Consider the following 14,785-nt stretch of genomic DNA (forward strand, 5'->3'; position numbering starts at 1 on the left):
AAATACATAATGATTTTCTTTACCGCTTATACTAAATCTTCAAAGTATGGCTAGGGAGCAAGAAAACTATTCACACAAGCTTGTGATCATGGCGCCGCTATAGTTTGTCTGCGTTAGCGCTTCTAATAACAATGTCACTAATACTTGTCAATATTCAAGTCATCAAATGTAAATTGAGTATTGTTGGTGCTTTTTGGATGGTTTTTCTTATTGGGTTTTATGGGTGGAATAGAGTACCTCCGATTGGCGCTGCTGTAAGCAGATTTATTTACGAGCTAGAATGCTTTAAAAAAAAATACAACTCATGTCTTTCATAATGATTGTAAACAAAATTCCCAAAAAAGTGCAGTCTCCCTTTTTAAGTTTTGGTTTTCTGCAGTGATGTTAAAGCAAAAGCTGTGATGCACTTTTGAAATTAATGTGCCGCGTAGGCTTAAAATGATCAAAATACATAACTATTAAATGTTATTAATGTGCCTGTTACATTACATATATACTTACATCATGTATATAAAACCTTAATGGAGGTGTCCTTCCATCCATTTTCTACCGCTTATCCTTTTTAGGGGTCGCGGGGGGGGTGGGGGGTGCTGGAGCCTATCTCAGCTGCATTCAGGCAGAAGGCGGGGTACACCCTGGACAAGTCGCCAGACAACATTCACACTCATATTCACACAGTTTGGATGTTTTTTTAAGGGCTATATAGGCAAAATAGAGCGAATCTCATAGGCTCCATAGTAAGCAGACTTTTGATCACATTTATTTAAGAATGCATAAAAGTTTACATCCGTCATGTTCTTCATAATTGTAAACAATTGGCAAAATTCCAAAAAGTGCAGTTCCCCTTTAAACACAGTCTTCCCTTCAGCCATGTAAATAAGCGATTCAGAGACTAGCCAGACCCACAATGCAAAGTGTTTCGTCACACTTACAACAGGTACAGCCTGGTGAAGGACTGCGCTCTTTTGTTTTTTTTTGTAAACTAAAGGCACTCCCAGCATGCCTTTTCGGCACTTGATGTTCAACATCTTTGCATGAAACCGTAACTTAATAAATCTGACCTTTGCATCAATTGTTTTGTAGTTTTATATTATTTAATGAGAAAAAACACTAACTGTATTTTTGTAAAGTTTGTTTGTACTCACGGGAACGTTTCCTGTGCAGCTACATTTCCGTAGTCCTGGAATTCATATGCATATTTTTGCCTAAATACCGACCTTTCATGCAGAGCCCAACAAAGAGGAATTGTACTGCAAGTAAGCATGCTGTCACACCGCAACATGTACCGGTACTTATTACCTTTTTAGATCTGGACGAACAGAACTTCTATCTGGTCAGATCCAGGTGACCAAACGATGGTAGCGGTTTCTCCCACTGTGTTGATGTGACACACCCTTTTGCCTATCAGCATTCCTATGACTTGTCACAACGTGAGCTATGCTTTTCCACACACCCGTACAAAGTACTTTGATCTGTCTTTTTCATGACCATTCATCACTACTCTTCTTCTACTCGTGTCAGATATTTTTTGCCTCTTGGCTTCTGTGTCATCACCTTCTTTTGTGCCGCCAGTGAATTTCCACTAGGTTGCTATGGTGATCTGCTCATTCAGTGTCCCCATGGTGAAGGCTTACTCAAGCAGGCCTTTTTGTCTTACTCTGCTCCAATTTATTACAGTGTGTTTTTCCAACAGAGGAACTGTCCTCTTGCAAGCTCTCATACTAGAATGTCATCTTAGATTCTACTTGGTGGCACCGCTTTTGATTTCAACCCCACTCATGGCTCTTATGTAGTAAACTTTCTACTTGCAACTGCAGGATCACCACCCTTTTTTTTTTTTTTTGGGCATAATCTTTAGTCCTGTTCTGAGTCTGCTGCATATTGAAGTTCATGGACTCATGTTTGTATTTACACAACTACTTCCAAGGCTGTCTAGACTTAACTAATATCACACTCAAATCCTCATGTAGACCAGAGAGGTCTGATTACCATCAGCATGTACACACACACACACACTGCCCCACCTTTTCCTCAATGCTTGGCCTGAGATTTAAGATGGCACTCTTGCAGCATGTACGTTCATGCTGCAGGAGTGTTTTTGTGTGATTTTATTTTTCTTTAGCCAAGGCTGGCTCTTACATCATTTTCTCTAAACATGTACAAATGCCAGTGTCTTCACTTACTGATACGATATTTGAGCCTTGACTTTTGGCCAATACCGAGATTATCCGATACGATCTCAAAAGGAATTCTACATACTTTTTTTTTTGTAGTAGGCTTGGACGATATGGCTGAAAACTGTATCACGATATAAGTGTTTTATATGGTTCAATATCAATAATTAGACTTATGACCTATGGAAAATGACCAGGAGAAAAATATATTTTATTTGAATCGTAACTTTCCTCTGATTATAATCCCTCAGCTCTCAAGGCAGAAAGGAAATGTCAACACAAGCTTGGAAAACACCCAATGTAAACAAAATGGTAAAATCACATTGAACACTTAATAAGCTCTTAAAATGAAGGTGCAAAAATATGTAAGAAATGCTTCATAAAGTGTGAAAATGTAAACAGAGAAACCTGAGGACTGTTTTCTGCAGGTTTAGTGGCAGGAAGTTACAGCTGTGCTCTAAAGGGTGAGCGCGGCTAAGGTGGTGTGGTATTAGTGGTCTTGCCTTGCATCATTTACAGACCACATTGGTTTGACCACAGTCCCTTTTTTTGAAAAGTTTGTAAAAAATCCTGTCCGGGTGACTTTTCTGCTTTAATCCACTTTCTCTTCTCACTCCATGCAAATCAACCAAACTTGATAGTTGATGCTGTTACCTGATTGGCTGTTAGTGTGTCACTCCCACTGATCAGTGATCACCTACTGTGTGCCTTTGTTCATGCAACCCACCTTGCTTCCACTTTCTTCCCACCAAGAAGCAAAAAAATAGTGAATGCATTTTGGATTACGTGTCTATCACGTTACATACTGATATTATTTTATCACCCAGCCCTACGATAGCCTGCCATGATAATCTTAACACATTTTAAATGAGAGCACATATAATCCCACATTATTTTATTTATTTATCGGACCTATACCAATATCTGTTCAGGACACCATTAGTGTCCTGCATAGCAACAGGAAAGGGTTAATGTTGTTCTAGTGTATGTGTAAGAAATCTGCATTTCCCCAGAACATTGTTTCCACCATGTTTTTTTAAGACTATTTTTACATGCATGTGCCAACAGTCCTTCCATTTATGACATGTAGGTTCCACTGTTACTGCTAGCAGAGGCTGCTTTGTTTTGTTGTCTCCAGGTTGCAAACAGTTATTTCAGATGTCTTTCCTTTTTGGTATGACTTCAGCTTTTAAAAGAATGATCTGCCATATATTTAAAGGTTTTATGGTCCCATTTTATCCGTAAATGTTCAAAACGTTCCCTTCTGGTCAAGTCAATGAATACCCCTGTTTTGTTTTTGTGGACTTCAGACTCCAAAGCCATCGTTGATGGGAATCTGAAGCTCATCCTTGGTCTGATCTGGACCTTGATCCTGCATTACTCCATCTCTATGCCCATGTGGGACGAGGACGAAGAGACTGAGTCTGGCAAGCAAAAGACCCCCAAGCAGAGATTGTTGGGATGGATTCAGAACAAACTGCCCGAGCTCCCCATCACCAACTTCAACAGGGACTGGCAGACGGGTCGGGCTCTGGGAGCCCTGGTCGACAGCTGTGCTCCAGGTGGGTGCGGGGGAGGGGCTATGTTTGGGTGTACCCCAAAGGTTGCACCCATTGTGTAAATGTGCCCCGCCCATGACTTGAGTCTGAAGAGGACCCCAAACTTTCTCCATTGGCTCTGAAGTATCATTCAGTCACAAGGCATGAGAGTGAAGGTGAAGCGCTTTAAAAACAAATGTTTGGCATACCTTCGTATCACTAACAACCTCAAGTCGCAGATAAGATTTTTTTTTTCTTGCCCTGCAGCAACATAATGTCAAATACCTGACATAACAACCTTCTCGCCAGGCAAGCTGTATTCCTGTAAGACACAGGCATCAAACTCAAGGCATCATTTTATACGGCCTGGAAATCTTTTCTTTATAAAGAACTTATAGATATATTCCTTATTTCCAGTTTGACAGGGAAAAAAATCTACTGCATTGAGTTGCATATCTTAAACTTTCATTTAAGCTCATCATGCATTCCAAAAAATTTTTTGTTGAAATAAATATGATTTCACTTGGTTATCCATCAAAGTGTACATAGTAAAACTGACAATAGATTTTACAATGAAAAACAAATAGTTTTACTGTTAGAAAAAGTGATGGCAGTGTTCCAATTACATGCTGCACAAATTGCCACTTGCAAAAATGTAAAAAAAAATTTTTAGAAAGAAATTTCCATAGATTTAAGAGATATTTATTTTTAGTCATTGAATCCTCTCATACACACTGAATGCGTTTTCTCTCATACACACTACTGCAATCCTCTCATACACACTACTGCAATCCTCTCATACACACTACTGCAATCCTCTCATACACACTAAAACTGCTTACATAAACTGAAAAATGATTTTCACACATGAATCAAACACTGTTTCAGTAGTGTATGAGAACATCTCAGTAGTGTATGTAAGAGGTAATGAGGGGCTGTTAAAGTCATTATTCGGAAGTCTATTATTTTTTAACTGTTTATTTTATTTCCAGAGCTTCTAATATTTTAGATCAGGTTGTCCAAACCTTTTCCACCAATTGCCACATACTGAAAAGTCAAAGCATACAGGGGCACTTTGATAGATACATTTTTTAAATTATAAAAACAATTATTTATATATTTAAAGACAAAACTGTCAACTTTGTTAATGGTGACTAAATATATTATGATTGATTTTGAATTATTAAAGATTTGGTGTTCTTTTTCTAACATTGTCACTGTTTTTTTCTGACAATATGCTGCGAGCCAACAAAACTCCCAGGGCCGCAATTTGGACACCCCTGGTCTAGAACCTAGCCCCTGCAATAATCAAGGGAACACTGTATAAAGCAACAAAATACTGTAGAAGTTGCAGGAAAATAACCAATTATCAAGGAAAAAAATTAAGATGTATTCATTGATTGATTTGATATTGCTGCTTGATGAGCTAAAAGGCTTCACTTATTACTGGTCTCTTTAACAAAGTCCACATGAAAATACATTTGTTCTCCCCTCAGGTCTGTGCCCTGACTGGGACCAGTGGGATCAGACCAAACCAGTGGACAATGCCCGTGAGGCCATGCAGCAAGCCGATGACTGGCTGGGTATTCCTCAGGTAACGTGAATATTAGTCAGCCTTGCAAAGTTGATGTATTGCATTATTCGTCCGAGAAGTACAAAAGCAATCCGATTATTACAGGAGCAATAAAACACACCCTTGCTCAATTTAGGAGGCCCAAGGGTTTGACTGGGACAGCCGCCACCCGTTTATCGGGACTAACGTCAAGTGTTGATTTTAATAAAAAATATTTCATCACATTTTGTCCATAGTGAACTCGTTAATCACAGGAAATAGATTTATTTTGTTTTATGCAAATGCATGTCGATAAATGGCTCAACATAAAATACACACTTGTTTTACTCATGTACACAAACCTTCTGATGCAGGCTCACTTTGAAAACAAACCTGTGAATAATAAAATTAAAGTGCAGTGTGCATCACAGCATGCAAAGCAGCCCCTCATCCTCCAATATTAATATTAATGAAAGAATGTCGACCGTAGTTGTAAACTTTCCAGTATGGTCTGCCTGTTTGAGTGCTGCTAGCAGCGAGGAAGTAGCATTTCAGACTTCACTCACTCCGGTGATGACTCAACTCACAGCAACAGTAAATGGAAATAATTTGTTTTGTCGAGACTGCATTGAAGCTGAACGTGCCATTCAATATACCTTTTTTTTGTCTTCTTAATTTCTGCTCGCTATTTCTTCCTGCTACGGTACGGACGAAAGGTCACAGAAAAAATGTTTACCTTTTTTTTTAAAGGAACTGTTCGTTAACTCGTTATTGTTAACTTTGACAGCCCTATTAAGCAGTGTGGGACATTTACTATCTTAACTGTTTTTGAAGAGAAAAACATTGTTTTACAGGTACATTTAGTTATTGACCTTGCTCAATAAGATTTAGTCCTTGACAGAGTACACTTTTTGTATAATGGATAAAAGTGGTGTAGTATTGTACTCCGTGTTCTAATGAAAATCCTGCACTTGTAACAAAAGTGACCTTAATCGTAAAAATAGATTTGCCCAACATGAGACGCAGATATGTAATCACGTCTAATGTCTAACATGTTTTGTAAGGATTGTTCGTCTCGATTAGGGGTGTCCAAGTACAACCCAGGGGTCATTTGTGGCCCGCAACTAATTTAACGGCCTGTGGCACATTCTAAAAATACTATTTTATAAAAGTGGAATAAAAGAGCAAACCGGTAAAATGTAACATGAAAAAGTAGCAACGTTAACTCTAATAACACAAAGCTGTTTTTTTATATTAATAATTGAATTATTGCCCCATCTAAGGTTCCAATTACTTCACACTATACCAAATATTCCACTTTGAAGATTTTTTGGGAGAAAATAGAAAAAAAGTGTTTTTGCCGTAAAAAAGTGTCTTGTGACAAGTCATAAAATAAAGTTGCACTTTGTATTGACAGAAAGTTGACCTAGAGATTTACTGTAAACATTGCGTAAAAAAAAAATAAGACTTTAAAATGTTTGACTTGAGACCCTTTTGGATTCCTGGGACTAAACTTGAGAGGTGCCCTAAAGGTTGAAAAAAAATCTATATTTGTTTTGATAATGAAAAATATCAAAATGGCCCCCTCATGCTTTGATTTTTCCGTGTGGCCCTCGGTGAGAAACGTTTGGACACCCCTGATCTAGCTTAACTGATCCGTGCCTTTAAAACAAAAAAAATGGCATACTGCAGTGTTGCTGGGGCTGCGGGTGACATAGTTACATTGTTAACTGGCACAGAGCTTGCACCTGGCAAAGCGTCGCGTGCTCACATTTGTTTCTGTGGTTGGCTGCGGTTTCCTCCCGCTGCTACGCTTCTGCTAAAAAGAGGCCTTTGTCTCTCATCTCTGTGGACGATGGCATGAAAGACGAAGGCCGTGATTGAGTGGGTGATCGTAAGTTGCAGGTGCTTTCCACCTAAATGCAGATTTACTTTCCACCCAAGTTGCTTTTTGGCCTGTCAAGCTGGAGGGTTTCAAATGCAAGTTTGCTCATGTCACGGTGAAAACATCTTGTCTCATGTTGCCCCTCCCGCCCAGGTCATAACCCCCGAGGAAATTGTTGACCCGAATGTGGATGAGCATTCAGTCATGACGTACCTGTCCCAGTTCCCGAAGGCCAAACTGAAGCCTGGTGCACCACTAAGACCCAAACTCAACCCCAAGAAAGCTCGCGCTTATGGGCCAGGTAAACACACACACACACACACACACACACACACACACAGGTTAGAGATACACCGATCAATCGACTACCGATTTAAGTATTCGTTGATTCATAAGCTGATCCCTCTTGGCTAATATTACATTTGTTTTTAGTCTCCGGGCTGACAGGCGGCTACCAGTGTCCATACACAGTGTAGAGCCGCTCCCCGAAGTTAATAATCGTCACCTTTTGTTGTGGAAAGTACATTTCTAACACGTACTATTATCACTGGAGGATGAGCATAAACAAGTTACAGAGTAAAACATGCCGGAGCAGACAAGAAGGCATGCTATTTGCGAAACTAGCCAACAAGCTAGCTTGAAACAAGAGAATAAATAAGTGCTTAGTAACATTTAAAAAGTGCATAAACAGATTTGTTACATGAACTGCAAAAATAGAGTCTAAAGCAGGGCTATTCCACTCAATGTTCTTGGGCCCACATTTCTATTAAATTTAGTGCGGGGGCCCAAACTTCTTCCTTCATTATTTTTGAGAAACCGCATCTCCTGCAGTGGACATTTAGTTTTTGGTCTTTTTCGTCAGTTAAAATTTTCTGAAGAAAATAGCCCCGTTATATAAAAATGAAAGTAGATTCTGGCTTTTTTAGCAGGTTAAAATGTCAAGGATCCTCCATTATTTTTACACTGGTCCAAGTCCCTCCACAGACCAGATCCATTGACCTCTGGTTGTATATAGAGGGTGACATAATGCATATATGGGTGTCTGTGTATAAAGAGGGTGACATAGTAATGCATATATGGGTGTCAGTGTATAAAGGGGGTGACATAATAATGCATATATGGGTGTCAGTGTATGATTGATACGAGAGTGATTAGATTTTAAATACTGGTAATTGGTTTAATGTACTTCCCTGATTGTGTTAACTGTGTTGTCCAATTATCTTGTTTTCGAATTACATTTGAGTCTCATTTGCAATGCAGTTGCACTTTCAAAACATTACATAGCAGTACTGTACAGGCTATCTAAGGTATGTTGTCTTAACTAGGAAGTAGCTTTTTCCAGGAGGCCGACTGTTAAGTTGCGCCTTACAAAGTTTTTGTACTGCAAGTATTGTGCTGTTTGTATCATTCGTATTTAGTTTTTTGTTTTTGTTAAAATCGCTAATGCTAATAGTAGCCTGTCTGTGGCAAATCCAATGTAAATTAGCATCAAGCTAGCGCATTTTGGAAGTAGTGAAACTTTATTTTATGTTGGTGTTTTCTACCAGACATACTTGTTTTGTCGGTGTTGAAAATTGCAACATGACTTCGAGGGAGTTTGGCTGAGTCTGCTCTCAGTGCTGCTTGAGTGACTGTTTACATGAGCCCGTGTTTAGTCTGTAACCAGATATAAAACCAAATATGACAGTTTATTTTACGCAAATCGATACCAGTAGCGCTGACTGATTTCGATCGGTGCTTATAAAAGTACCAAATTCCGTAACCATCCCTACTTTTGTTTATGTACTATTTACTTTTTTTTGGATCAAACAATTGTATGTAATGAAATAGAATAGGGAACTGGTTGTGTGAATGTGCAAGCATCCACACATAAAAATCATCCATTATTCTGCCGAAAGTTTTTGTGCGCTCCAGTCAGTTTTCATCCGATGACCGTTCCAGTATCAAAACGTTCGGCTTGACCGGGAATCGTCAGCTCCCCAAAAACAATATCCCGGGTTACCGGGACATTTTTCCCATTGAAAATGAATGGGCCGATTTTTCAAACATGCACAACTCCGACATTTCACACCCCATTCAAACCGTTCCACCATCCACACACAAAACACATTCAAAAAAGAGTTCCAGGAATTCCCGGTTTTCCAAAGCCCTATTTTTACCTCTTCCTGGAAAGTTTTCAGAGTCCACATTTTTTAACCATTTTTGACCATTCCACCTTCAAAAACATTCCTCTTAGCTCAAATTCCCTTTTCCCCGAAATCCCAGGGATTCTGAAATACCCATTCTCAATTAAAAATGTTCAAAAATAAAAATATTCAACCGATTCCAACACCAACCCGTTCATATCGTCTCGGACATTGTGCTAGTATCAATATTTTCAGAAATTCCCAAATTTCCAGGAAATTCCCATTCAAATGGACGTAGTCATAGTTCTACAATGCCCTAAATTCTCAAAATGTTGTGCCATTTTTATACTCTATTCCGATCTTTTTTACTGGAATTGCAAATTCTAGTTTAAATATTGTGGTATTACGCTACACCCCTGTTTTTTTTCTGAATAAAATGTATAGTTAATAGCATACAGGTATGTGATACATATTGGCTGATGTCACTCATCGGCAGCATAAAACCCTGATCAGAACGCCACAAATCCAGGGGAAACTTGCTTCTGAAGACCGCCTCTTTTGTCGGCAGGCATCGAGCCGATTGGCAATGTTGTGACGAAGAAAGCGGTATTCACCGTGGAGACGATTAGTGCAGGAATGGGAGAAGTGCTTGTTTATGTTGAGGACCCTGCAGGACACAGAGAGGAGGTGAGACAATTGTACTTCAAATCACAGCAAATCACTTGCTCACCAGTTACTTTAAAAAAATTCCATATCTTCACCTTCCAGGCCAAAGTGACCGCCAACAACGATAAGAATCGCACCTACTCTGTTTACTATGTCCCTAAAGTCACAGGCATGCACAAGGTAAGTTCTACATTTAGTTAGAGGAACTGCCCTTTTAAAATTGTTGTCTATCCTTCACAATGATGTAAGACAACTCATGTTTTTGTTTTATGCATTCTAACTCGTAAATAAACTCTAGCAATAGTCAGCTCACAATAGAGTTGAGATCTATTGTGCCTAAAAAGCACTGTAAAAACATCCAAAAGCCTCCATCGTTTTATATACACACTAAGTATATAAGTAATGTAACAGGCACATTCATAATAACATTTTGGTCATTTTATGCATATGGCGGCGTATTAATTTTAGACACATCCCAACGTTTATTTTAACACTACTAATCATGCAGACTACTTTGGGACAAATGATGATCCAGAAACTTATATTTTTGAGCCTGGATATAAGGATGATCTACACGTTTTAGAAGATGTGTGCTAAACAGATCCAGCTTTAGTCAAAGATTAGGCATTATTGCTAAGTGATAAACATGAAATACAAACTATGAACATAATAAAACAATCACTTACTCTACAATGTATGCTCTTACTGGGATAAAGACAGATGGGATGTGTATATCCTCCTGTTCACCTGAATTTATCATAATCCACACACAGGGTTAAAAAAAAAAAAAAAAAAACGAGCATCGTTTCGTGTCTTTCTTGCTATCTCCGGGTCTAAGTTGGATGTCAAAGATGACCAACTTGTGGATTTATGTCCACAACCTTCTATCTAGGTGAGAGGCATGATTTATCATCTAGAATGACCTTCCAGCAACTCTGAGGCGATGCAGCAGCTCAACATGTCAATATAGCAGCATAAGCTAGTTAGCTCTTTTATCACAACGCCACTAACAATAGTTTGTCTGTTAGTGCTAGGGCTGCACGATAAATCGAATAGACATCTAGGTTTTAATTAATGCGGCAAATAACCGCATAAGACTGAGGTTTTTTTTTTCCCTCTACAGTTGATGGTCATTTGAGTGACAGCCATGTTCGCCAATCAGAATTGAGCCTCGTATTTGTTCGTCTCTCGCTTCAAACGTTACGAAAGACGTCTTACTTTGTGCATCGCTCTCGTCACCTGAGCGCCTTTTACAGTGGAATTAACTTAACAGAGTGACCCCTCCTTTCAGTCATCCACAATCTTTGTCTCGCCGGAGAAAAATTTAAGATTACAAAGCTAAATGTCCCATGTTGGGAATATTCCATCTTCAAATCGAATGGGCAATATGATCCCATCAAGACAGACCGTTGTGATCAGTTGATGGCAATAAACAAAAGGACAGCCTAATTTTTCCAAAGTGGTAAAAAAATATGTACTGGAAGATGTTACATTTTTTATTTAGGTAAAATGTTTGCTTACAGAAATGAGTCCATTGGATTTTTTGTTTAAATTATTTAGGATAACAAGTTATTTACCTTCCAATTACTTTACAATGGTAAATAATTCTACAGTAATGTCAAAAGGTATATCCTATTTAAATGGTTACTTGCATTATTAAATATCATGATTACATTATAAACACTGTTTAGTTTCTATTAATTATTTCTTCAGTTTAAGAGCATGATGTCTATGAAAGCTGTGAATCTGTCTGCATTAAGCTAAGTATTTTTAAAGTAAATTATTGTTTTGTGTGGCACCTAGAGACAATATGTTGGCGGTCTTCCTTCACTCGTTTTCTCCGTTTTTTTTGCAATTTCACCTTTAAGGCTGAGGAAACTCCAAGTCCAAGTATTTTCTGTAGCATTTATGTTCGTATCTTTTTGCGTTCACATTTTACAGGTGACAGTGTTGTTCGCCGGACAGCATATCTCCAAGAGCCCCTTCGAGGTGGAGATCGGCATGGCTCAGGGAGACTCCAGCAAGGCCACCGCCCAGGGACCCGGTTTGGAGCCCTCTGGGAACATTGCCAACAAGTCCACGTACTTTGACACCTACACGGCAGGTAGTAGACTACGTGGATCGAGCGTAAGGTGCGGTATCAAGTTTGGGACCTGACAGTGTGTCCTACATCCACCAGGTGCTGGTGTTGGTGAAGTGGAGGTTGTGATTATGGACCCTGCAGGGAAGAAGAACACTGTAACTTGTAATATCGAGGACAAGGGCAACAGTAGCTACCGCTGCACCTACAAACCAACCCAGGAGGGCCAGCACACCATCTACGTCACCTTCGCCGGCGGTCAGATCAGCAAAAGTCCCTTCACTGTTAACATCGGCGAAGGTAGGAATCCAAAAGTAAAGCCCTGCAAGCTATTAAATGTCTCAATACAGTGGAACCTTGATTTACAAACCCCTCTATTTGCAAATGTTTTGATTTACAAACTTTTAATGTGGAGCCAAATGTCTCTATACCAGGAACCCTGCCACACAAAACTATAAATGTGCTGACTTTCTTTACGGCATAACTAACACCCCCTTATGCGAACGCCTACGTGCCGTGCAACTACTGCTATCATGGCTGAAGCTCCAAAACAACCAAAGAAATTAGATTTGTCTGAGGAGACAAAAAAAGGGAGGCTATGCGGATAAAAGGGCAGTCAAGGAACAACATTGGCTCGTCTTTCACCCGCTGGCGTGAGCTCAAAGACGAGGGATTTCACTTAAACTAGTAGGGGACTTTCGATGCTCAAATCAAAATGATCATGCTAATGTTAGCTCTCGGAAATTTGTGTGGTAGCAATAAATAGCTGCCAGCTTGATAGTGCCACACTACTTTGTTTAAAAAAATAAAAAAAAATTTCAGACCTGCATCCTCCCTGATACATTCTTGGTAGTAGCGTCATGTTTGTAGAACAATCAAAGATAATTTCTTGATAGTGTCAAGCATAGCCATTAGAGACAGAATATTTGTGACAATATTACAGCAAACATCATGTCAGCGTGACTCTATATGTGCTAGTCCTCATGGGAAATGTGGTCTACTTCTGGCAAAACGCTACCGCTTTGGTCCATTGGTGCTGCCAAAATCAACCAAAACTGAGTTATTAAGCGGGCTTAAAAAAAAAAAAAGACTATTTGCCAGGAGTAAATTAATGGCGCATAGAAATATGGAAGAATCGACAAAAGCAGGCTTTGTACTACAGCAAGTTTTAATTGTGATGAGACCATACTTTTCCAGAAAACGATGCCAGAGCAGACTTTATTCACAGGGAGGAAACCCTCCTTCTCTCCCCCTTCCTTCTGTCTACTGCTTTCTCCCCAGCTCCTTGCCGATGTTAATGTGGTTAGTTTGTACTTTTTAAACGTATATTATTGGAGCAATACGGTTGTTAAAATCAAGGATTTCTGATAGTTTGTGAGGACACCAATGAGACTTGTGTTGGCAGCGCATACAGCACAGTTCCGCTTAATAAAGTGAAAGTTCATCCACATCACTTCTGTGTGATTTACAGTACTGTAAAACACTTTATATTGTCTGTGTTCAAACCTTCACTAAAACATGGACTTTTGTCCAGGCTGGAACCAATTAATCATATTTACATTGCTTCTTATGGAGAACTCTGCTTCACTATACAAACTTTCACATTTATGAACCCTATTCAAGAACCAATTGAGTCAAATCGAGGTTCCACTGTAGTCCCAGTTTTTGGTTGTCTCAATGCAAAAGTTATCCACCGTAAAGTCTTGAATGTTTATTCACACTGGAGTTGTCTTCTTTTTTTGTTTAATGCTTTGCCGTTTCCACCTGCGTCTGTGTGGGACCTTCTGCTCTCTGTTAGAGGCCTGGTGGCATCTGTCCTCTCTCTGGAGCCGCTCCTTCCTTCTGCTGTCATTTCCTGTTTCCCGGGATCTCTCTTGGGTACTCGAATGTTTCAGTTTGTGTGTCTGTGTGATCTAGTATGGCTATCTGCAAGAAAAGGACATTTAAGGTGCCTTAGGGAGGACTCTCTGGCAGAGCAATTGGAGTCAAAGACCATTCAATTGTTGTGGCGTAGGCTCTGTTGGAGTGTCCTCACTGAGATAGCAATGCTTTATGTTGCATGCATTAAAGCTTAAATTGCATGTTTTGTCAAGCTATCTGCCTGTAAGGCAAGCTCCAAACTCCCCATGGCTCTTTCAACCTTCCACACAACTCTTCTTGCTCCAAGCAACAGACGTTAGTCATTAGTTTAGCAGGACTCAATTTTTTTTAGTTCCAGCTTAGTTTGTCAGCAGTTGACCTGTTACAGTAGGCATGACTGTATTTTTGCCTCATTCCTGTGAGAATCCTGCATGTGACCGAAGCATTAAGGAGTGGGGCTATCCAGGACTATTTTTAGTGTGCTCAAACAACCACAAGGTAGCATCTGAGAGCAGATAATACTGGGTCATTTATCATGTCTGTAGTGCTTTAAGTGGGGGATGAGGCAAAAACTAATCTAGACCCTCTGTACGTCCCCCACCCCGAGCAGCAAAAACTGCAAAGGCCCTTTTATTATTCTCCTATTGTATTTTTGAGGCCCTTTACAAGCACAAAAACTCTCTAAGTTTTATAAGCGTGTCAGATCAGGCGAAAGTTTAAGTATTTTGGGGTCCCAAACACGAAATTTTAAAATTCAAGCACCCTTGAAAGTTAACAAAATTAGCCCCTGCCAACAGTGTCACATATCGTTAGGATAACTCGAAGGAGCATTCTATCATGACAGGACGCATGTAAAAGTCAAGAACCCATAAAACAAACAGGAAGTCGGCCACTTTGGATTCCG

General features: G+C 39.5%; 1 protein-coding gene across 3 annotated transcripts in view; it reads left to right on the forward strand.

Annotated features, from left to right (window-relative positions):
- The window catches only part of flna (filamin A, alpha (actin binding protein 280)), a 105,860-nt gene that overhangs the window by 31,915 nt on the left and 59,160 nt on the right, over positions 1-14,785 (forward strand). For all 3 annotated transcript variants that reach the window (XM_062054195.1, XM_062054197.1, XM_062054196.1), the window contains exons 2-8: positions 3,485-3,736; positions 5,209-5,306; positions 7,303-7,450; positions 9,844-9,962; positions 10,044-10,121; positions 11,883-12,045; positions 12,121-12,321. In XM_062054195.1, coding sequence (XP_061910179.1) covers positions 3,485-3,736; positions 5,209-5,306; positions 7,303-7,450; positions 9,844-9,962; positions 10,044-10,121; positions 11,883-12,045; positions 12,121-12,321 — 1,059 coding nt within the window. The remainder of the gene's footprint in view (positions 1-3,484; positions 3,737-5,208; positions 5,307-7,302; positions 7,451-9,843; positions 9,963-10,043; positions 10,122-11,882; positions 12,046-12,120; positions 12,322-14,785) is intronic.

The sequence above is a fragment of the Entelurus aequoreus genome, linkage group LG07, assembly GCF_033978785.1.
Source record: "Entelurus aequoreus isolate RoL-2023_Sb linkage group LG07, RoL_Eaeq_v1.1, whole genome shotgun sequence".
NCBI lineage: Eukaryota > Metazoa > Chordata > Actinopteri > Syngnathiformes > Syngnathidae > Entelurus > Entelurus aequoreus.